General features: G+C 43.9%; 1 protein-coding gene across 7 annotated transcripts in view; it reads right to left on the bottom strand.

Annotated features, from left to right (window-relative positions):
• ATP7B (ATPase copper transporting beta) overlaps positions 1–22,029 on the bottom strand; it is an 82,415-nt gene that overhangs the window by 52,170 nt on the left and 8,216 nt on the right. For 2 of the 7 annotated variants that reach the window (XM_040448326.1, XM_040448324.1), the window contains exon 1: positions 8,116–9,107. The exons of 2 other annotated variants lie outside the window; for them this stretch is intronic. In XM_040448326.1, coding sequence (XP_040304260.1) covers positions 8,116–8,364 — 249 coding nt within the window. In that variant the 5' untranslated portion in view covers positions 8,365–9,107. Of the gene's footprint in view, positions 1–607; positions 916–3,069; positions 3,569–8,115; positions 9,109–22,029 lie in introns of those variants that run through there. 3 more of the 7 variants (XM_040448325.1, XM_040448328.1, XM_040448329.1) reach the window with 3 other exon arrangements.

Genomic DNA, 22,029 nt, shown 5'->3' with positions numbered 1-22,029 from the left:
CCATACTAAGCAAGAGCTAATTTTGTTAAAATGTAAAGAGCTCCTTCTAAAAAGAAAAAGGCCAACAATCCAACAGAAAAGAGGCAGGAAATGCAAACGCCTTTTCAACATCTGCAGAAACAATAGTAAGGAAGAAATGTAACACTCCAATAGCACGGTGGCCCTTCTCACCACTCAGGCTGGCACCATCCACGCAGTCCCTAGAGCTGGTGGGGGCATCACCTCTCGTGAGGGCAACTTGGCACTACGTCTGAAAATGACAAATCCAAATATTCTTTGGCCCAACAACTCTCTCTACGAATTTACTCAATAAATATATTTGTTCACGTATAAAAGCAAGCATGCAACAAAGATATTAAACGCTGCAAAGAACCGGAAACATAAATGCCCATCAATAAGAGGCCAATTAACTAAATTACTGCACAGTTATACAGAGGAATGCTTTCCAGCTCTTAAAAAAGGAATGAGGCAGCTCTAAATATACTGAAATAGCAAATATATCATTCAGTGAACAAAAGCAAGACACAGAATTTACGGTGAATACAGTGTTTTAGTTATCTGTTGCTGCCTGACAAACCAAATCTAGTGGCTCAGAGAGATAGCTCACAGTTTTTCAATTTGGACAGGGCTCAGCGGGGAAGGCTTGTCTGCTCCTCATGGCATCGTCTGGGGCGGCCTCAGTGAGACTGGAGGTTTCACTTCCAAGAAGATGGTTTGTCCGCGACATGGCTGGCAGGTTGATGTCGGTGACTGTCTGGAAGCTGTTAGCAGAGACCTCAGTTCTCTTCCATGGAGCCTCTCCACGTGGCTAGGCTGGGTATCTCACAGCTGGTGGTTTCTGGGTTCCGAGAGGGAGTGTCACAATAGTGAACATTCCCAGAGAACAAGTCCCAGTATGCAAGCGCTTACCAAGCCTCTGCTCGCATCACATTTGCTAATTCACCATTGGCCACAGCCAGGCACATGGCCAAGCTCAGTCAGTACAGGAAGGAATTATATAAGGGCTTAAATACAAGGAGCTGTAGTTCGTTGGGAGAGTCACCAAAGTTCGTTCTATCATAGCATGCTAGCCCTATTTGTGAGCAAAGGAGTATTATCCCCATAGCTACTTGTATATACATGGACGGGCTCTGGGAGAAGGCATAAGAAACTGGTACAGAGTCTGAGGAGGATCAGGGGCTGAGGCAAGGAGAGGGGAGGAAGAGTTATTTTTCAACGTATAACCTATTGTACAACGCGCACACATTACCAAATTCTAAAAAATAATTAGTTTAAAACTGAAAATTAAAGAAAAAAAAACACACACACAGGAGTAAAAGGAGATCCAGAACCGTGACTTGATTGTAACCGGTATTAAATAATTAATTGAAAAAGCTAAAAGAAAAACTATGATATTCAAGGACACTTGCTTTAATACAGTATCTTAATAAGTAGAATGGCCTCCCTAAAACAAGACATAACCCTCAATCACCTAGTCTGTTGGAAAAACAAATCCCTAATGATTTACTACCCAACTTATTTTTTTGGTCCTAGGTAGATCTAGCTATAACTCACCAAACCCCAGGCCACAATGCTAGCTCTTAATCCCTGGATTATGGATTCTATGCTCCTGCCAAAAGGGTTTGCAGAAGCGTTAGAAGCTATTTGTTTGTAGCAAACAATACTCAGAGGCCCCCCTTCTAGACAGGCAGGTTCCTAAAGACAAGCAGTTACGAAAGACAAAGCTTCGCTTTGCACGGAACACAACTTTATGAAACACGAAAGTCTCTGCTGGTTTAGAAGCAACCTCATAACTGTTGCTGGGTGTTTGGATAGTTTTTAAGTGTATACAATTGGTACGTGTGTGTGGTTTTAATTCCATTCCTCAGTGAGGAGAATCTTTGTCAGGGGGGAAACTCAAATGAATTCAAACAAACACGTTGAGGTTTAAGGGCACATTGGAGAGGGGGTCCAGGGAACAAAGTGTGTCCTGGGAAAACTTTATGGAAGCCCTAATGTTGCCTAATTCTCACTGAATTGTATATTTCTTGAGAACAGACATCTGGGACTTACTTCTTTGGCAAGCCCAACAACACACTGGGGAAGAACTAACTTGGGAATTTTTAACAAACTATCAGTATACTGGGCATCAGGATTAGAAGGGACTGGAAACACAGGAGGAGGGGGAAATTCCACAGAGGGGAATCCAAACATGAACTTCAATTCTCTGCTACTCTCTGGACACTCAGGGCACGTGGACTTTGCTGTGAGTGCCAGGGCTTGTAAAAGAAAAGACGGGTAAAGGAATACAAGTGGTCGATTCACCAAGATGGAGCCAGGAAAGGAAAAGAAGATGTGCAGACAGGCCAGCCTGGTATGAAGAAATTGGAAATGGGGTGCCACGCTTTGATGAAAGGTTTCAAAACCAGACTGAAATTGAAAAGCCCAGAAATGACATGCCTTGTAGAAAATGCCCGTGACCACAAATCAAAGAGCAATTCTACCGTGTGCACGAAGCAAGGACCGCTAGAGCCACTTTCGAGAGCTCTTAGTCTCACTTGGATCTCCGTCAACCTTAAGGACACCGCTCGCCCACTTATCCTTGAGACTTCTTTCACCCTGAAGGGTGTGTGACACCCTTAACAACTTTGAAGGCAAAAATGATACACATGCATGCAATTCTTCCAACATATAACTTCCACCCCACGCAACTCTACGCACCCGAGCTTTCAAAATACAGAGAAGTCCTGGTTCTTCCATACGCACGCAGATCCAATAAGAGAAAATAGTTAATGGTTCTCAGTGGTATTTTATGGGGACGGCACTTTATATCTCTAATGCTCAAGATAATTCTACAAAGAGATATTCTTATCACCATTTTACTGTGGAAACAGACTCCGATTTATCAAAGGTCACAAAGCAATTTAAGTAAGAGCTAGGATTTAAATCCGGCTCAAAAGTCCAGCAGGCTATTTTTTTAAAAACAGCATTTAAGGTTACATTTTCCTTTTAGCCATGTTAATTACAGGAGGAGACTGCAATGCAGAAAAGCAAAATGCAGAAAAACATGGAAAAACAGCCACATCTTACCTGCCACATAAGGAACAGGCTAACACCTCAGCAAGTGAGCAAAGTAAGGAGGAGGCAGAGGAGCAGCCGGGAGCCCTGAGCCCGGCTGCTGGCTTCTGAGTCGGGCCTTCGCCCCTTAGTATGTCACCTCTCAGGGTCTCTGGTACTTCAGAAAAACTACAGCAGAACACTGGCACTCATTCTGCTCCCTTCAATATTCCTAACTGCAAATGCATTTCAAGGCAACTACATTTGCAAGAGGAGGCAGGACGCAAGGAGAGGTGGCAGTGGTTCTGGGACCTTCCACATCCTCTGGAATACATTGTGAATGAGTCACTGCCAGGCCCTACCCTTATCTGAGAAATCCCTGGATGTCAGAGGTTCCTAAGGGAGGGAGGGTCCGAAGAGATTGTTTGACTCAAGAAAAGATCCCACATGAAACACCCAGGCGGACTGGCGTCAGTCTCTAAAACCTCCACTGAGGAAGAATCAATGTCTTGTTGCTAAACCTGTATGTATGCAGATTTATTAATACATAAAATTGAGGTTACCTGTGGGTGAGACTGTCTATGTTTTTCGGTTCTTAAAATTTAAATTAAAAAAAAAAAAAAGCTTCCATCAGAAAACACATGTGGTTTTGTACTTTTTCTAAGGCAAAGAAGAAAATGCCTTGGGTTCTATATTTGTGTTTTTAGAGCAAGGGAGAGAGAAAGCATGTGAGCGGGGAAGAGGGACAGATGGGGGGAGGGGGAGAGAGAGACAGAGACAGAGAGACAGAGAGACAGAGAGAATGAATCGTAATCAGGCTCCACGCCCAGCGTGGACCCAGAATCAGGACTTGATCCCATGACCCAGGGATCATGACCTGAGCAGAAATCAAGAGTCCCACACTCAACTGACTGAACCACCCAGGCGCCCCAGAAAATGTCTTGTTAAACCACACGATGTAAACATTATTAATCACTGTGATACAGATGACAACAATGATGCACCAGTGATACACATGGTCTCATACTCTACAACACACTTTCACATATTTGGGTAAGTATCTGTCCTTCCTACTTGCTGGGAATTTACTGAGGGTACATCTGACAGTCTTAGGTATGAATTCCAGCCACGTCTGAGCAAACCCGAAACTCAGTTTTCTTAGCTCCATGTAAAGTGGGGTAGTAAAAATACCCACCCTACAATTTTGCAGGAAGGCCGGAAAGCTAAAAAGATTTAAAAGGCTAACATAATAAATGTGTGACAGGGACTATGACAACACACATGGCTCATTTGGTCTTCAAAAGTGGCCCAAGGAGGTAGGCAGGGAACTTACTATTTCCACCATTTAACTGATAAGGAAAACTAATGATTAAAACTAGTATACATAATCCCCCAGCCCCCACTCCAACCCCTTCAAACTGTCCCTCCAGGATGTCTTACAAGCGTCCAGAAAGAGCTTCCACCAACTATTATTTCAACTTTATTTACTGAAAAAACGAACCAACCAAAACTCAGGCACTAATTCAAACACTGATGAGGGCCGACTACATACCTGGGCTGTCTGTGTGTGACACTTAGATCTCTGCCCTCGAGGGCCACCCCTGCTGTGGGGTTGACTATGTCGTTCCTGGGAAATTCTGGACAAATGTATTGCCCATTTCCTTCCCTTGACCACAGCAAGGAAAAATATCAACTCTTACTGAGAAACTGGGTGCAGTACATCCATTTTCTTGGGAGAAAAAGCGCATTAAGTTAAATAAAATAAACCAGTCTCAATATATACATACGATGCATGCTGTTTTCTACACACAACAAAATAAAATTTAGAAATTCACAAACGATAAGACCTCTCCAAGAAGCACTTCACGATTATTACCTCAGAGAGCTTGTTTGCAATCTCATTCCAAACAGCTTTACTATGAACAGTTTCAGAGAATTTCATTGCTTTTAACTTACATCTATCCTAACAAATATTCCATCAGACTTTTACCAAATCAAAAGCATTTTTTCAGCTTCTCTGAGAACACTACATTGCAAGCCCTTCCCGTCAAAGAAATTTTACATAACGAGCCTGTCACTACCAAGCAACTGTGAGTATCTTGGAATATTTTTTTCTTTGGAATATTTTTTAATATTTGAATGAAACGGTCTAAGCCAGAATCATAAGGTCATAATTCCCTTAGGTCGTTTGCTAGAATTACAAGATCAGGATGTAAAAGACCTACATTAAATATATGCAACAGTACCACTGGTTAGAAGAAATGTCACAGCAACACTATGAACTCAGATAATTATATGACCGAAGTCAATGAACTTGGGATTATTTTTGCTTATTATTATTATTATTATTATTATTATTATCATTATTGATAAATTCCATGTGATTGTCATATGTGATGAAATAATCTAGTTAGCATTTCATCACACAAAATTGTCTTCTAGAATGGCTAACAAATGTAAGTTTATGCCTAGAATTATAGGTATGATCAGCTAAACATAAAACAAGTATATTCCTTTGAAAGACTTAGGTGTGGATACATATTTATAATGTATGCTACTCTGTAATGCACAACAGGAACTTGCTACGAAATATAATCCTCAGAAAAAGAAGTGCAAATCATTGATAAACCTTTTAAAAAATAACAGTATAGGGTCAAACGATATTTGACAAGAGAACAATACTCAGTGGAGAGAAAAAATAGTCTCTTCAATAAACGGTGCTCGAGAAATTGGACATTCACATGTAAAAGAATGAAAATGGACCCCTATCTTACACCACTCATGAAAATTAACCCTAAATGGATTAAAGACTTAAATGGAAGACCAGAAACCATAAAACTCTGGAAGAAAATACAGGAAAAAGCTCCTTGACATACATGGATCCTGGCAATGAGTTTTTGGATATGACACCTAAAAGCACAAGCAACAAAATTAAAAATAAGCAAGTGGGACCACATCAAACTATGAAGTTTCTACACAGCAAAATAAACCATCAACAAAATGAAAAGACAACTCACAGAATGGGAGAAAGACATTTGCAAACCACATATCTGATAAGGGGTTAATAGCCAAAATCCATAAAGAATTCATACAACTCAATAGCAAAATTTATATTTATATTTATTTTTATATTTACACACAAACAAAAAAATAGGAAGAGGAAATGAACAGACACATTTCCAAAGAAGACGTACAAATCGCCAGCAGGTACATGTAAAGGTGTTCAACGTCACCAGTCACCGGAGACATGCAAATCAAAACCACTATGAGATAGCACCTCAGGTCTGTTAAAATGGCTATCATCAAAAAAACATACTAAGTACTAAACAAGTTAACTCTCAAGTAGATCCAAAGTTTGATTATAATAGACTTTGAGCAAATACACTGTTGACAATGAACAAATACTCAATTACAAATGACTTTTAGCTTGGTTCTTCTCATCCTAAACCAGCTACTACAAATTTCCCCCATTTGAGAATAGTTAGATTCTTTCTAAAAGTAATCCTAAATTTAAAAGCAGGACTGCAATTAAACCTGATGATACAGATGTGTATATAAATATAGATGAATATACATCATGTGTGTGTGGGTGTATGTCCACAAAATATTAAGTAAAAAATGTAAGGTACGTAATACTATGCACGGCCTGATCCTCTGTTTGTAAATAAATAAATAGATACATGTACACATATATGGCTAAGGCATATGGTTGCTTATATTTTCTTCCTAATACTTTTCTCTATTCCCCCTGCCTCATCCGAAATTTGTCTTGTATAATGAGCACATGTTACTTGTGTAATCAGAGCTCTAGAAAAAAATAGCTAGAACTGTGGTCCGACAGATTAATTGGCTGACACAGTTCTACCAGGCATTCAGAGGGCACCAAACACATCTTGAGTTGGGAATTCTACTGAAAATCATAATTTTCGCAGAAACGATACCATTTTGCATTTCCGTAGTACTCCACAAAGTGCTTTCACAATCCCGTGAGGTGGCACTTATTACTTCCGCTTTGCAGTGGGGCATTTGGAGCTGGAGGAGCCCGAGCCTCACCTGCCAGGTCCCCCAGACCCACAACGGCAGAGCCCAGATCTGCACCAGATCCCCAGGACCACAGCCTCGACGTGGGCCTCTACTTGGGTCCTCCTTTCAGACAGGCTCCCCCAGCCAGGTTCAGGTTGCTCCCCTAGTTACATGAGATTAGTAATGGCCATTTAAAAATTAGGATATTTCACATTCAAATATCTCAGACATAGGCTGGATTTTGTGACGTAGTATTCTGAACATTTTAAAGCAATGTTAAGCATTCCCACCCCAATCTAATATTTCTGTCTTAGACACTCAGCTAAAAATATAAAGTTAACCGTGCACTGCATAAGGGCATTCAGAAATTTCCTTCAACAGATGTAAATCTCTTGCATAGTACATTTCAAAAATCTCTTTTCACAAAATTTCCTTTAGCAAATGTGGGGACTTTTTAAACAATAAAACCCAGGAGAAACAAACATAACTCTTAAAGGGTCAAAGGACTTCAAAAACTTTCCTTTGTTGCTAACTGGTATTTTTTCATCTGCCCTGATCAATGAAAAAGACCCCACACAAACCACCAGTCCCACCCGGAAATGTTACTACAAGGCTCTTATAAAACGTTACACTGCCCTACTTTTGAACATGACCTGACCTCTGGGTTAACAAAATGTTCATTTGCTTAAGAAGAACAGCTTCGTTTTGCAGCAACACATTCAAAATGTTTATTTAGTCGAAATATGGAGATTAACAAAATAAGGTACACATTTTAAAAAGCAAAAAGAGGGCAAAACTCCATTTTTGTCTGATCTGCCTTCCGGAAAACTTTTGGCCCACAGAGGCTTACAAAATATCCTAAAAACAAGCGAGAAACCCAACGGTTACCATGATGGACTTTATCTCTGGATAAAGTCTGGAGAATCACCTCAACTCTGGCTCCCCACCCCGGCCGCGCTTCCCTGATCCCCCATTCGTAAGACAAGGGAGGAACCTCCATCTGAAAGCCCGTCCAACTCCCTCTCGGCTTTTTAGCCCTTCTGCAATTGCACTGACCTGATTGGAACGGATTCCCCGTGTTCCATTCAAAACCTTCTGTGAAAACTCTCCTTCCTCCTCCGAAGTCACTGGCCTGGTGGAGCCCCCGGTCCCAGGATTCCTCCTGAAGGACCACCGCTTGTGGACGGACACGAGGGTCACCTGTGGGTCACCCAGAGTCGCCAGGAAGGACGGCTCAGGGCTCCCGGGCGTGTCACCCCCGGCTTTCTCCATCGCTGTGTCCACGGTCATACCTTTACCCACCATTCAAGCAAGCTGTTCACCCTCACCAGGCTACCTGGTCGAGTGAGAAGGAAATGCTTTAAAAGTGTCCTCCTAACTAGCAGGGGGAGGCACCTGTGATCCGTCAGTCTTGCAGATTCCCCTCTGCTCTGGAGCCAGCGGGGGAGAGGCTGCCGGCCAAGTCTGGCAGCCAGCTTCTGAACTTGGGCAGGCTGCACACTGCTGTATGTATATTTACTCTTGTTTACCTACATCCTTCCAACCAATTGGCACCCTCTCACTCACCACACTGCTTTCGGCCCTGGGAATCTCTGCACACGGCCCCACGCGTGCCCTCACCCAGCCCAGCCAGGACACCCGGCCAGCGTGTGCAGGAGCCCGGCACACAGTCACCTCCCAAAGCTGAGCACAGTTTCCTTTTGGCCGTGTGCACTCCCAGAAACCCAGCCTCGAGGCAGGGGAGAGATGACACTTCCTTTCATTACCAAACTTCCAACGCTTTCTTGGAATAACTTCAGCGGCCTCTTCCATAGCTCCAATGCTGGCGGTGTGCAGCACGCTAGGGGACAGAAGTATTTCCTAGGCAACATGACTTGCATTTTCAAGAAGGTGTAAGAAAGGTCCATGTTTCCTGCAGCTTTGTTTTCCCTTGGACCAACTTGGCTTGGCTTCAGTAAGAACTGACTGCAAAAACGCACTGGATAACAAAGGCTCATCCTTGTTATCCTTTTTTGTACGTGGGAGGACAGCCAGGAATGAACCCACAATTCAGGCTTCTCCAGCTACCCCCCGCTGTCCACAGGAGGATTAAGAGAAGGGGGCAGTGTGGTAATCCAGGCAGCCTCCCACTTGGCTGGGCAGCGCTGTCTCCCTTCCCACCCCCACTGGCTCACAGACCGGGAAGGAGGCAACCTCATCCCCCGGGAAGGAAAGGCTCCGCCAGCCACTAATCCTGGCAACGCCACCCCCTGCCAGTGTGTGTGAAGTGTCCACGCTGCCCACTGAATTGAGTTGGTAAAAACATTCCTCTCGCGGAATGAACATGCCCCTGGCAGGGGAGGGTGAGGTCACAGTGGCAGGTACCTGAGGGCATTTAGAACACATCCGCTTCTGCTCAAGCTCCCTGAGGATTCTGCCTCCTAAGGAGTTACCTACAGTGACCCTTCCTCCCCGTTAAACTTCCACTGCTGCCCCCAGAAATGCTGAGCAAGAGCCCTGTTCTGCCTGAGGGAAGGCGGCCTCACCACTGGCCCATGAGCCACATGTCCTAGGAGACCCGGTTCCTCTTCTGCCTCTTATTTACCCTGTGGGGATGTGACTACGTGTTTGCTCCCACTTCTGAAAAACGCTCCAGGCAGCCAGCTCCAAAATGTGTCTCCCTTGGCTTCTTATCCTCCTTGTGCTCAGTCAAAAAAGAATCTGCCTGCAGTTCTAAGAAGTGCCATTCAAATCAGTGACAACAAAGGAATGGCATGTGTGATGCTAGGGCCCCAACTCCATGTAGGGGCCGCCGGCACAGAGGAGTCCGGTATATCTGCCCCTGCTTTCTCGCGATCACTCAAATCTTGCTCATCTCTGGTCTTCCCGATGAGGTCCAGACCCAGGGTCTGGGTGTGCCTGCCAACCCCCCCACATTTCCTTTATTGGGCATAGTAAGTGCGTTCTCCAGATAACCTAATCTGATCTCTTTAAACACCAGATCTTTTTTTTTTTTAATATTTATTTATTTTGAGAGAGAGAGAGAGAAAGAGAGAGCGAGAGCGTGTGCACTAGACAGCACAGGTGAGTGGGGAGAAGGGCAGGGAGAGGAGAGAGAATCCCAAGCAAGCTCCGTGCTGCCAGCACAGAACCTACCTCTGAGCTTGATCCCACGTACTGTGACATCAGGATTTGAGCCGAAATCAACAGTAGGACACATAACCCACTAAGCCACCCAAGCGCCCCTAAGCACCAGATATTTAAAAAATTTTTGTCATTTTGGGTAGAAATCCTCCCCCAAAGATGCCGTGTATTTCTGCTGTCTTTTTAAAAGCTGAGTTACTAACCATATTTCAAATTTTCCTTGGTGATATGGGATCATTCTAAATATAAATACTAGTTCTGTGTTATAGATATGAATAGTTAATAATGAAAGTAGTTGGCATCATACATCCCAAGTGCTTTTGAAGAGTCTATCCTGTTCCATGACCTATGGAAAATATAAATGCTTTACTGTAAAATATTTTTACCTCTCCTAAATGGCCACTCAGACCCAGAACACAGCTAGAAAAAGGAGGCTGGAGGGCCGCCTGGGTGGCTTAGTCAGTTAAGTGTACGACTTCGGCTCAGGTCATGATCTCACCTTTCATGAGTTCGAGCCCTACATCCGGCTCTGTGCTGACAGCTCAGCACCTGGAGCCTGCTTCCAATTCTGTCTCTCCCTCTCATTCTCGGCCCCTCCCCCAGTCACGCTCTGTCTCTGTCTCTCAAAAAATAAATGTTTAAAAAAAAAAGAAAAGAAAAGAAAAAGGAGACTGGGGGCCAGGTTAGAAGAGGCATGAAGTTTAGATTTTGTCCAATAGACAGCAGAGAATTGCTAATTTTTAACACAGAGGACTTATATCATTTGTGACTTAGAAATACAGTTTGGGCAGGCATGAGAACTAAGACTCAGAGAAGAGGGGACTATCAGGTTACAAGAAGCAGAGAAAATGAATAGTAGAGTAGGATTAAACAAATGAGGAGGGCCTCCAGGCTCAGCGATCAAGTGATCACAGCTGGTGAGGACCTGAGGCCGACAGGGCCATTTCCAGTTTGGCAGAGATGAGGAGGAATGGTGGGGAGGTACCTCTGGGGTGAACACGGTGCCTTCTCCCTTGTTCCCATAAGTTCTAGGGGACCTGCCAAACAGCCAAAGCATAAGCCATTTTCCCTGGTTGAGTATCAGGTCCAAACTCCTCTTTCCTGCGCCTCCCCCTTTCCTCACACCTGACCCCCGGGTCCCCTCCTCTGTTCGGCTAATCCTCCTTATCCTTTTAAGTCCTGCTCTCAGCGGACTGGCCTCTATTCACGACAGCAGGGCTCTCTCTCTCCCTCACCCGAATTCCAGTGTCACTAACGCAACACCACAGACCTGGCAGGTACGGAGCCTCTACGTTTAGAGGAGGCCAAGCCTTCTCTCTCCACTGAGGCTGTATCCGAACCAGCCCTTGCGCCCAGTGGCAGGAAACACTGCAAGCACCCGAAGACAAGGTTCTTCCGTCTTACCTAACACGGTGATGAACAAATATCATCCCCCAGATGTTAAATACATGCTCACAGAGATGAAGTACAGACAGATCTGAATGCGCTTTCCACCTAGAACTGCACGGTGGTTTTTGTCCCCCTTACCATGGGGGAAGGGCACATTCACCTCTCACGTATTCCTTCCAGAACTACAGGTCTTCAAGGGTCTCCTCACGCTAAACTATTTTGCTTCCCACATGCGCAAATTATCTCAGCGGTTTTCCAAAATAAATTCACCTTGTTTATCTCCGACTCACCTTCCCAGTCTCTGTGGATCTTGTTTGCATAAAAATAAAAATCCCTTTGATGTCCTAAACCCTCCTGTTGCAACCTGAGGATCCTGGGCCCAAAGGCAGATGGGCAGCTCACGTTTCCAGGGCCTCCGGGACAGACGACCTTATATGCAAGAGGGCCATCTGGTTCAAATATTTCAGCACTTTCCAAAGATGACCAGCTTGGCCTGGCTCGAGGCTCACCCTGGGTGGGGCTTCTTAGGAAAAACACTGGGCCAGTCCTCCTGAGACAAGCAGAGGAACCCCAGATCCTGTGACAGGACAGGACAACAGAACCTGACACTAAGCCATATGCTGGGAAGCAGTGGCCCAGAAGGTTCCCATACAGAGAACATGAGCAGTACAAACAGCACATCCCTCACAACGGAGGCGGAATGTTAATAAATGAATATAATTTACAGCCTGAGAGCCAACCATTCAGGCGCTTATGTGCAACAGAAGACACAAGACATACTCTGCCCTCAGGAGTTCATTAGCAGGTTAGGAGAGAAGAACAGGAGAGGACAGTATGAAAGTATAAAAGACATCCTTCAAACACTAGGTGTTTGGGGTGGGAGGGGTTGCTGCAGGCCAATTACCCTGGGAGACTTGCCAGGGGAAGGACTGGGGGGCTGCTCCTCACACCCCAGGAATTGGTGGTTTCTGAGACCGAAACAGTTAGCTAAACACAGTTTTTATATTAGCTTGCTAGCAGGAGACAAAAACGAAAAAAAAAAAAAAACAAAACATGCCTGGCTTGATAGCCTACAGTGAAAAAAATTATAATAGTTCTAAACCATAAAGAGACTGGACAGGGCCAAAAGAGAAACAGTTGAGATTGTCAGAGTAAAGGCCAATGTTTCACTTCCACAGTTAACTACATACACCTTCAACTCCCTTGGCTGCTCTGGTCATCTGATGCCCACCTGGTGCAATCCCAGCCCTGGTTTCCTCCACGGCCCCAGACTACCCCAAACTCCGGGTCTGTCGGCCCCCAGCTGAATGATGACACCAAACATGGCCAGGCTGGCCGGCCATGCTGCCTCAAGACCATGAACCTGGAGAGGCCGCTGGCTGTCCAACTGTGCACCTCCCTAGTCCCCTCCCTCTCCACTCTCCTGGAGGAGGTGCCAGACGTCTCACCACCACCCCACCCCCCACCCCCCGCTGCTCCTCTAACCTCCACTCCCTACCCCCAGCTCCAGTCTCTCTCCACTGATGAGCCTGCTTTCTACTACGCTGAAATAACAGAAGCAATCAGAAAACAAGTTGCCAACATCTCAACCATCCGCCCACCTGTGTTAGCGCCTTCCCTCTGGCGGTAGGGTGAACTGTTCTTACCCCCAAGGTCAGGCTCCAAGTACCCACCCCTTCCTGGGTTTCCTCCTACCCCCCCCCCAATAGATTCTTCTCAGAGGCCTTCACAGGAGCCTACTGGTCCCCAAACCCCTTAGTGCTGGAGTGGCTTGCAGCTCAGCCCTTGGACCCCTTCCCCGTCTGTACGCATTCCTCGGTGAACTCATTCAGTCCAGTAGAAATACCACTCCCAATTCCACACTTAGGGATCCAAAGGCTCAACCAGCATCCCCTGCTGGCTATTTAATATGCATCTCTAATGTGAACTTGCCTAAAACTGAGCTCCCAGTATTCTGCCCCTTCCCTGCTTCGACCACCGTCTTTCCCATTTCCTCCCTTCCACTAGCCCAGCGCAAACACTTGCATTAACCCTTGATAAGAACTGTGTCCTGCATTCAAACCCACAGGTAAATGTTGAGCAAATCCTGTCAGTTCCATGTTTAAGTATGTGCAGTATCCATGTGTACCCCCTACTACATACAGCTCAGGTCCAAACCACCAGCACATCTCACCTGCGGTACTAAAACAATCCCCCAGGTGGTTCGTGGCCCCTAAAGTCTATTCTCAACACAAAAAACCAGAGAAGTCCCCTTAAAGGGGAAGTCAGACAACAGCAGTCAGCTCCACTCCCGTCTCCTTTGCAACCAATCCACACACTGCTCACCCCTCACTCACTGGGCTAAATCTCTTCTGATCCGGCAGTTTTTGTAACAAAGCAAAAGGCATGCTCCAGCCTCAGGGCCTTTGTGCCCACTACTCTCTACTCTCTCAGCTTAAAAACAACCCTCCTCCAACACCCCATACCCAGGTGGTTCACTTCCTCACCTTCCTCAAATGTCACCTTCTCAGTGACTTACCCGTTTACCCCCTTTTCATTTCAAACACTCCTGCTGCCGCTGCCCATCCTTTCCTGCCAAGTTTTTGGAGTACTCAACTGCCATTGATACGGTAATATATATTTTACTTACTTATATATTTACTGACTGTCTCTCCATTAGGATGTAAGTTTCACAAGCGCAGGAAACCCTTGTCTGTTTTCTTTACTCACCTCTGTATTCCCAGCACTACAACAGTGCTTACATTTACGTTTCTCGATAAGTACTTGTTGAATGAATGACACAGAAAACTAAACAAAAACAACTCACGTAATTTTTTGCTATAAAAAACAGACTGCCAAACTTTCAAACAAGTATTCAACATTCAGAAGGTACCCCATCCTAAGCTGGCTCTCTTCTCCCTTACTTCTTTTCTCCTCTAAGCCAATGGTCTAAACTCAACTACTATTGAGAACAGGACTTATTAAAAAAAAAAAAAAAAAGAAAGAAAGAAAAACCAGCTGAGTAAATTTGAAGATATAATTGGCTTTATGGAATGCTTCATGGATCAGGCAGCACCCCATCGACCAAGTAAAGGGGCACCCCAAGGGGTTGTACAGAATGGAAGGTTTTAAGGGAAGGAGGGTGGGGCCTGAAAGTTGTAAGCAACAGAAAAGAAAAGACTGAAAGGATTGTTTCAGACAAGATCATCTTCCCTGAGAGGGAAGGGGAGAGGGTCTTACTATGTGCCAAACCTCATCTTCCTTTAGGGGACAGACAAGACCTGCATGACAGAATACCTCACTGGCGCTTATCAGAAAACTCCTAACCAGTTAAGGGTTGTATTTCTGCAGGAGGTTGAAACTTCACTTAGGTTAGGTAGGAACCCCTGGTTTACAGTCTTGGGGCCTTAACCTAAGTGGCACCATTTTGATCCTGTGGTTTTCTTGTTAACCTGCTCCACCTAAAAGAGGCAGTTACTCCTGCACTCTGGCCAATTATTTTCAAAGGGCCTTGTCAGAGTTTCCAAGAGAAGGTAAGTAGCTGAAATTTTACACAATAAAATCTTCTAACTTAAAAATGTTGAAAACATGGGCACCTGGGTGGCTCAGTAGGTTAAGAGCCCAACTCTTGATTTGGGCTCAGGTCATGATCTCACAGTTCGTGGGTTTGAGCCCCTTGACAGGCTAGTAGCATGGGAACCTGCTTGAGATTCTGTCTCCCTTTCTCTCTGCCCCTCCCCTGTGCTCTCTTCCTCTCTATTTCTCTCTCAAAAATAAAGAAACATTTAAAAATTAAATAAATATTAAAAAAATAAAAATGCTGAAAACAGACACAAAGTTCTGGTCAATGAAATATAAGGAAAAGCTGTTTGTCAGGGCTCCTGAGAAGGCGCCTTAAAAGAGAGAGTGGGTTTGCCCTTACCCCTTCCTCATTTCTGCTGTGTATAACATGGATTAGATGGCTGGAGTCCTGGCAGCCAGCTTAAGGCCATGAGGTCTCAGGAACATGCAGCTGCATCCTAGCTTGCTAGAGCAGAGAGAAAAGGAAGGCGGAATCCCTGATGACCCTGAGATGCCAAACCAACCTGGGACACATGCCGTTAGACTTCACTGACAGCCATGTTGCTTTGGGCTTTCTCTTATACACAGCCAAACACAATACAATTCTATTATAAGTGTCAAATGCGGTAGAGGAGTAGGAACTTCTGGCATGGCAGTATGAGTTATGCAGATCAGCTCCCCAGTGAAATTGGCGAAAATTATTTTATTTTGAATTTATTTATTTGGGGGAAGGACAGAGACAGAGGGAGAGAGAGAATCCCAAGCGGGCTCCATGCGTCAGTACAGAGCCTGATGCGGGGCTTGATCTCACAAACCATGAGATCACTATCTGAGCCAAAAATCAAGAGTGGACGCCTAATCAACTGGACCACCCAGGTGCCTCTGAAAATTATTTTAAATCAACCAAACAAATATGAAAAATAGCTGGAAATGATCCTAAAGACATATAGCAAATGAAGAAACGATTTAATTCAAGAAAACCTACTAGGGGCTCCTGGGTGGCTCAATCGATTAAGTGTCTGACTTCAGCTCAGGTCGTGATCTCACAGTTCGTGAGTTCAAGCCCCGCGTCAGGCTCTGTGCTGACAGCTCGGAGCCTGGAGCCTGCTTCAGTTTCTGTGTCTGCCTCGCTCTCTGCCCCTCCCCTGCTCTCTGTCTCTCTCTCTGTCTCTCTCCCTCAAAAATAAGCACTTTAAAAAAATTTTTTTGAAAACCTACTAACATTAGTTAAAAACAGCAAGAGTCTGTGCTGTTGTTTTTTTTTTTTTTAAGTTTATTTACTTGTTTTGAGAGAGAGAGTGGGGGGAGGAGCAAAGGGAGAGAGGGAATCCTAAGCAGGCTCCTGGCTAGCACAGCGCTGATGAAGAACTGTGAGTTCATGACCTGAGCGATATCAAGAGTCAGATGCTTAATCACTTAATTGACTGAGGCCCTCCTCCCTGCCCCCCTCCCCGGAGCCCCGAGTCTGCGCTGTGTGAATCAAGACCTCACTCCCTCACCTCTCCGAACTCAGCGAGGTGGAAATTCCACTTGACTGGTGCAGCCAAGAACACAGGGATCACTCTCCACCCAGCAACCAGTCGGTGGGCTTTCTTCCCAGGAGGGGCAAGGCATAGGCACTTCTTACCCTGTCCATCTCATCCTGACGTTGAAGCTAAGTTGCAGGCTGATGCAGCCAAGAGGTGGAGGTTCCCTTCTTCCAACTAGTCCCCGCTGGTGGTACAAAGGCTCTACCTTGAGCATGGTGCACCCAGAATATGGGGCCTCAACTGTCCTTGCTCTGGTTCGTAACATTGTGGTTCCAACCCATGAGAGGAAAGCTGAGCAGAACGGAGGCTACTGCCGACCCCGTGCCCCTGGCAAATTCCCTTCTCCATGCACTCAACTCTAAAAGAGGGAGAGCCAGAGAAAAGTGTGACATCGTCGCCATCCCCAGTTCGAGCCTTGGCTCAGAAATTGTGCCTGGGAGAGGCAACTGGGAGGAGACAGGTGGATCGACTGGACATATAGACGAAACTATAGGCTGGCCAGTTTGCTGGAGTGACCTGAGAAAAGAGGCCACGAGGGAGAATATGACCAGGGTCAGAACAAATCTCAAAACACTGAGCTCAGGAACATCCCATCAAAGGAGCCTGAGTCTGAATGGACCCAGCTGTGGAGCAATGTATGCCCCTGGCATTACTGAAAACAATAGATCAGCCAGCAATTAGTGGAGCTTAATAGCTAGGTGCAGCCAGGAAAAACCACAAAGACTAAATAATTGTTATTACAAGGTGACTGAGGGCACACTCAGGGCTGTGCCCCTTGAGAAACAACAACAGAGGCTCAACACTGCCAGGGTGAACGGTCTGGCTCTTGATTTCAGCTCAGGTCATGATCTCATGGTCACTGAGATCAAGGCCCACATCAGCTAGAGCCTGCTTGGGATTCTCTCTCTCCCTCTCTCTCTCTCTCTCTCTCTTGCTCTTGCTCTCTCTCAAAATAAATAAATAAACATAAAAAAAAAGGTTTCCACTAAAATAATCTAGTAGGTCATTAAATAATAAAAAAGCAAGCCCTTGGGGGGCACCTGGGTGGCTCAGTCAGTTAAGCAACCGACTTCGGCTCAGGTCACGATCTCATGGTTTGTGAGTTTGAGCCCTGCGTAAGGCTCTGTGCTGATAACTTGGAGCCTGGAGCCTGCTTCAGATTCTGTGTCTCCCTCTCTCTCTGCCCCTCTCCCACTCACAGTCTCAGTCTCTCTCTCTCTCTCAAAAATAAAATAAACATTAAAAAAATTAAAGGAAAAAAAAGCAACCCCTTGGGTGGGGTGGTGAGGGAGTAGCAGCATGCAGAACTGTCTAAAATGTCCAGTTTCTAACAAAAAATTATGAGACACGCAAAAAAAGAGTATGACCCATACATCAGGGGAAAAGAGCAGCCTATAATTGCAACCAGATGTAGGATTTAATATACAAAGGCAGAAACCATTAAAAAAGTTTTAAAGAAATAAAGAAAGGGATGATGACAATGTCACATCAAATAGAAAATATCAGTAAGGAGACAGAAATCGTAAATAAGGAACCAAACGGAAATTCTGCAGTTGAAAAGTATAGAAACTGAAATGAAAAGTTACTAGTTGAGTTTAACAGTAGATTTGAGCTGAAAGAATCAGCCAACAAGAAGAGAGATCAAAGAGATAATGTCATCTCAGGAAAAAAAGAATGCAAAAAAATTAATAGAACCTCATGAAACTGTGACCCACAGGGTTAATGAGGTTGAAACTAGCATAAAGTTTAAAGCTTGTTTCTCAGAGAACTCTTTCCCCCTAATCACCTGTTGTGTCTTTTCAGACCCCGCTATCAAACCCACTAGTTGTCTCTGCAGAAGCCTGGGCTCGTGGTCAACTGATACAGTTCCAGCATATGAACAAGCAAGGCCCTGCCTTCCTTACCCAAGATAACAAGCCAAGACCCCATCCAGTTTATACTAGCTCTTGGAACATGCCCACACCCCGTCTCCGTGTCCTAAGATATAAGATAACCTGTTGACATCAGGGCTGAATATTGAGTCTTCCTCTAAAGTGAACATGGGATACATGTTATATGTATGTCTGCTCAACGCACATGCTACATTGTGCTTCATGAACAGTCATAAGTTTCCCTGCCCTATTCATCAATATGTATGCAATCTCAACCCCTACGATTATTAAAAAAAAAAAAAAAAACAAAAAAAAAAACACTTGTTCTCTCCTCTTTTAGGCAGGCCGATTTGAGGCTTGCCCTCCTGTCTCCTCACTTGTCTGCCTCTCAAATAAACCCTTTCCTGGCTGCAAACCTAATGTTTTGGTGATCGGTTCTGCTGCATATTGGGCAGATGGATTTGGGTTCGGTTACACTCATAGAAATTTGGGACACCACTGCCCATGCCAACTCAGGTGTAATGAGAGACCAGGAAAGACAAAGTAGGAAAAATACTCAAAGAAATATTGACTGAAAACTTCTCCAAATCTAGTGAAAAACTACTATTACTACTACTACTAATAATAATGGCCTACACATCCAAAAAGTTCCATGAACTTTAGACTCAAAAACACAAATAGTTTAAAAATGAAAGAATGGAAAAAGATACATCTGGCAAATGGCAACCACAAGAACACTGAGGTAGTTATGCTAATACCAAACAAAACAGACTTGAAAACAATGTTACCAGAAATAAAGAGGTACATTTTATAATGATAAAAGTCACTCCATGAGGAAAATGTAAAAATTACAAACATATACATCTAAAAACAGAACACAAAATGGGTTCCCAGACAAAAATAACGGACAGAAATGAGAAGAGCAAAGACAATTCAGGAGTGCCCGGGTGGCTCAGTGGTTAAGTGTCCAACTCTTGATTTCTGCTCAGGTCATGATCGCGTGAGTTCGAGCCCCGCATGGGGCTCTGCGCTGACAGTGCAGAGTCCACTTGGGACTCTCCATTTCTCTGCTCCTCCCCTGCTTATGCGCTCGCTCTCTCTCTCTCTCTCTCTCTCTCTCTCTCAAAATAAATAAATAAACTTAAAATAAATTTTAAAAAATAAATAACATATTTTTTAAAAAAAGACAATTCACCAGTGACAGTTGGAGACTTCAATACCCACTTTCAAAAATGAACAAAACTGTGCAGAATATCAACAAGGAAACATGTGGCATTGTGATTTATAGGAAACCTAAAGCCCTTGGAATCTCTTAAATGATGGCAGATTAAAATTCTCATTAATACCCTGCCCAATGCAACTCTCCCACGTGGCTGTTCCTGAGTGACATCCTTTTACAACACACGATGTGAGTAGGTACTTCTCTCAGTTCTGTGAGCCCCTCTAGCAAATTAACTGAACCCAAGGAGTCAGAAGTCAGTCAGAAGCACAGGTAACAGTCTGGACTTGCAACCGGTGTCTGAACTGGTGAAGCAGGAGTCTTTAGAACTCAGTCTTGCAGAATTGAGCTCTTAACCTGTGGGATCTGATGCTATCTCCAGAAAGCGAATTAAGTTAGGTTGTAGAACACCCAGCTGGCCCAAGAAGTGCTTGGCGTGGGGAAAAAGACCCACACGCTGGAACTGGTAGCAGAATCACAAAACAGAAGACAGGAACAACACTATAAACCAACCAGACCCATTTAATAAAATGGAAATAATTCAAAGTCTGTTCTTCACTCATAATAGAATAAAAAAATCAGTAACAGAAAGAAATCCGGGAAACTCACAACACACTCCTAATAAACAATGGGTCAAAGAAGAAACCAAAAGGGAGATTAGGAAATACTTTGAGATAAACGAAAATGAAGACACAACTTACCAAAATGTATGAGATGCAGCTAAAGCAATGCTTAGAGGGAAAGCTATAGTTGTCAATGCCTGTATTAAGAAAGAAGGATCTCAAATCAATAACCTAACCTTCTGCCTAAGACACTGGGAAAAAAAGACAACTAAACTAAACCTAAAGAAGCATAAGGAAGTTATATTAGTATCCTACTATTGCTGTAATAAAATACCACAAATTGAGTACTGGAACGTTATTCTCTCCTAGTTCTGGAGGTTAGAAGTCAAAGATTTTCCTTTTGGAGGGCTCTGAAGGAGAAAGTGTTCTATGCCTCTCTCCTACTTCCTGGTGGTTACTGTCAATCCTTAGCATTTCTTGGTTAATAGAAGCATCACTCCAATCTCTGTGTCGGTAATCAAGAAGCTTTCTCTTCTCTATGCCTTCATATGGTACTCTTATAAGGAGAGCAGTAATTGGATTTAAGGCCCACCAGATCCTGTATGACTTCATCTGAATGTAACTAATTACACCTGCAAATAGCCTATTTTCACGTAAGATGACATTCACAGGTACAAGGGCTTAGGACTTCAACCTATCTTTTGGGGGCACCATTCAACCCACAACACAATAAAATAATAAAGATTAGAGAAAAAAATTAATGAAATAGAGAATAGAAAAATACAGAAAACTGTTGAAACCAAAAGCTGATTCTTTGAAAAGATCAATAGAATTGACAAACCTTTAGCTAGAATGACCAATGACCAAAGAAACAAAGACTCAGATTATCACTGATCTTACAGAAATAAGGTTTATATTAGATACAATTAGAAACAACTATATGCCAACAAATAAGGTAAATTGGATGGAAACAGCCAATTCTAAAAAGAAAAACTACCAAAACTGACTTAAGAAGAAACAGACAATCTAAATCAACTGTTAAGAAGTAAGATACTGAATTAATAATCGGAAAGCTTTCCAAGAAAAAAAGCCCAGGCTCAGACAGGTTCAACACTGAATGCCATCAAAGATTAATTAAAGAGAATTAATACAAAATTTCAGTAAAGTCTTCCAAAAAACAAAAGACAAGGGAACGCGTCTCAGTTCATTCTATGTATAAGGACAGCATTACCTGGATACCAAAACCAGACAAAGATATCACAAAAAAACTACAAACCAATATCTCAGGTGAATATGGACACAAAGATTCCTCAACAATACAGTAGGAAACCATATCCAACAACATATAAAAAATATTACATGCCATGACCAAGTGGGATCTTTCCAGGAACGCAAGTCTGGCTTACCATCCAAAATCAATTCACGGAATACACCACATAGAATAAAAAACAAAAGACACATTGTCAACTCAACAGACACAGCGAAAGCATTTGACAAAATCCAAAATCCTTTCATGATAAAAAAGCTCAACAAACTAGGAATTGGAGGGAACTTCCTCAACCTGGTAAGGCATATCTCCGCAAAACCAAGAGCTAACCTCATACTTAATGGCAAAAGGCTGGAAGCTTTCCCCTAAGATCAGAAATAGACAAAGATTCCATTTACATGAAATCTTTGCAATAGGCAAATCTAAAGATAGGAAAGTGGATCAGTGGTTGCTTAGGCAAGGGGACCAT

The sequence above is a fragment of the Herpailurus yagouaroundi genome, unplaced genomic scaffold (assembly GCF_014898765.1).
Source record: "Herpailurus yagouaroundi ecotype Mexico unplaced genomic scaffold, PumYag 197, whole genome shotgun sequence".
Taxonomy (NCBI): Eukaryota; Metazoa; Chordata; class Mammalia; order Carnivora; family Felidae; genus Herpailurus; species Herpailurus yagouaroundi.
The sequence above is the reverse complement of the archived record's forward strand: the minus strand, read 5'-3'. Positions and strand labels throughout refer to the sequence as shown.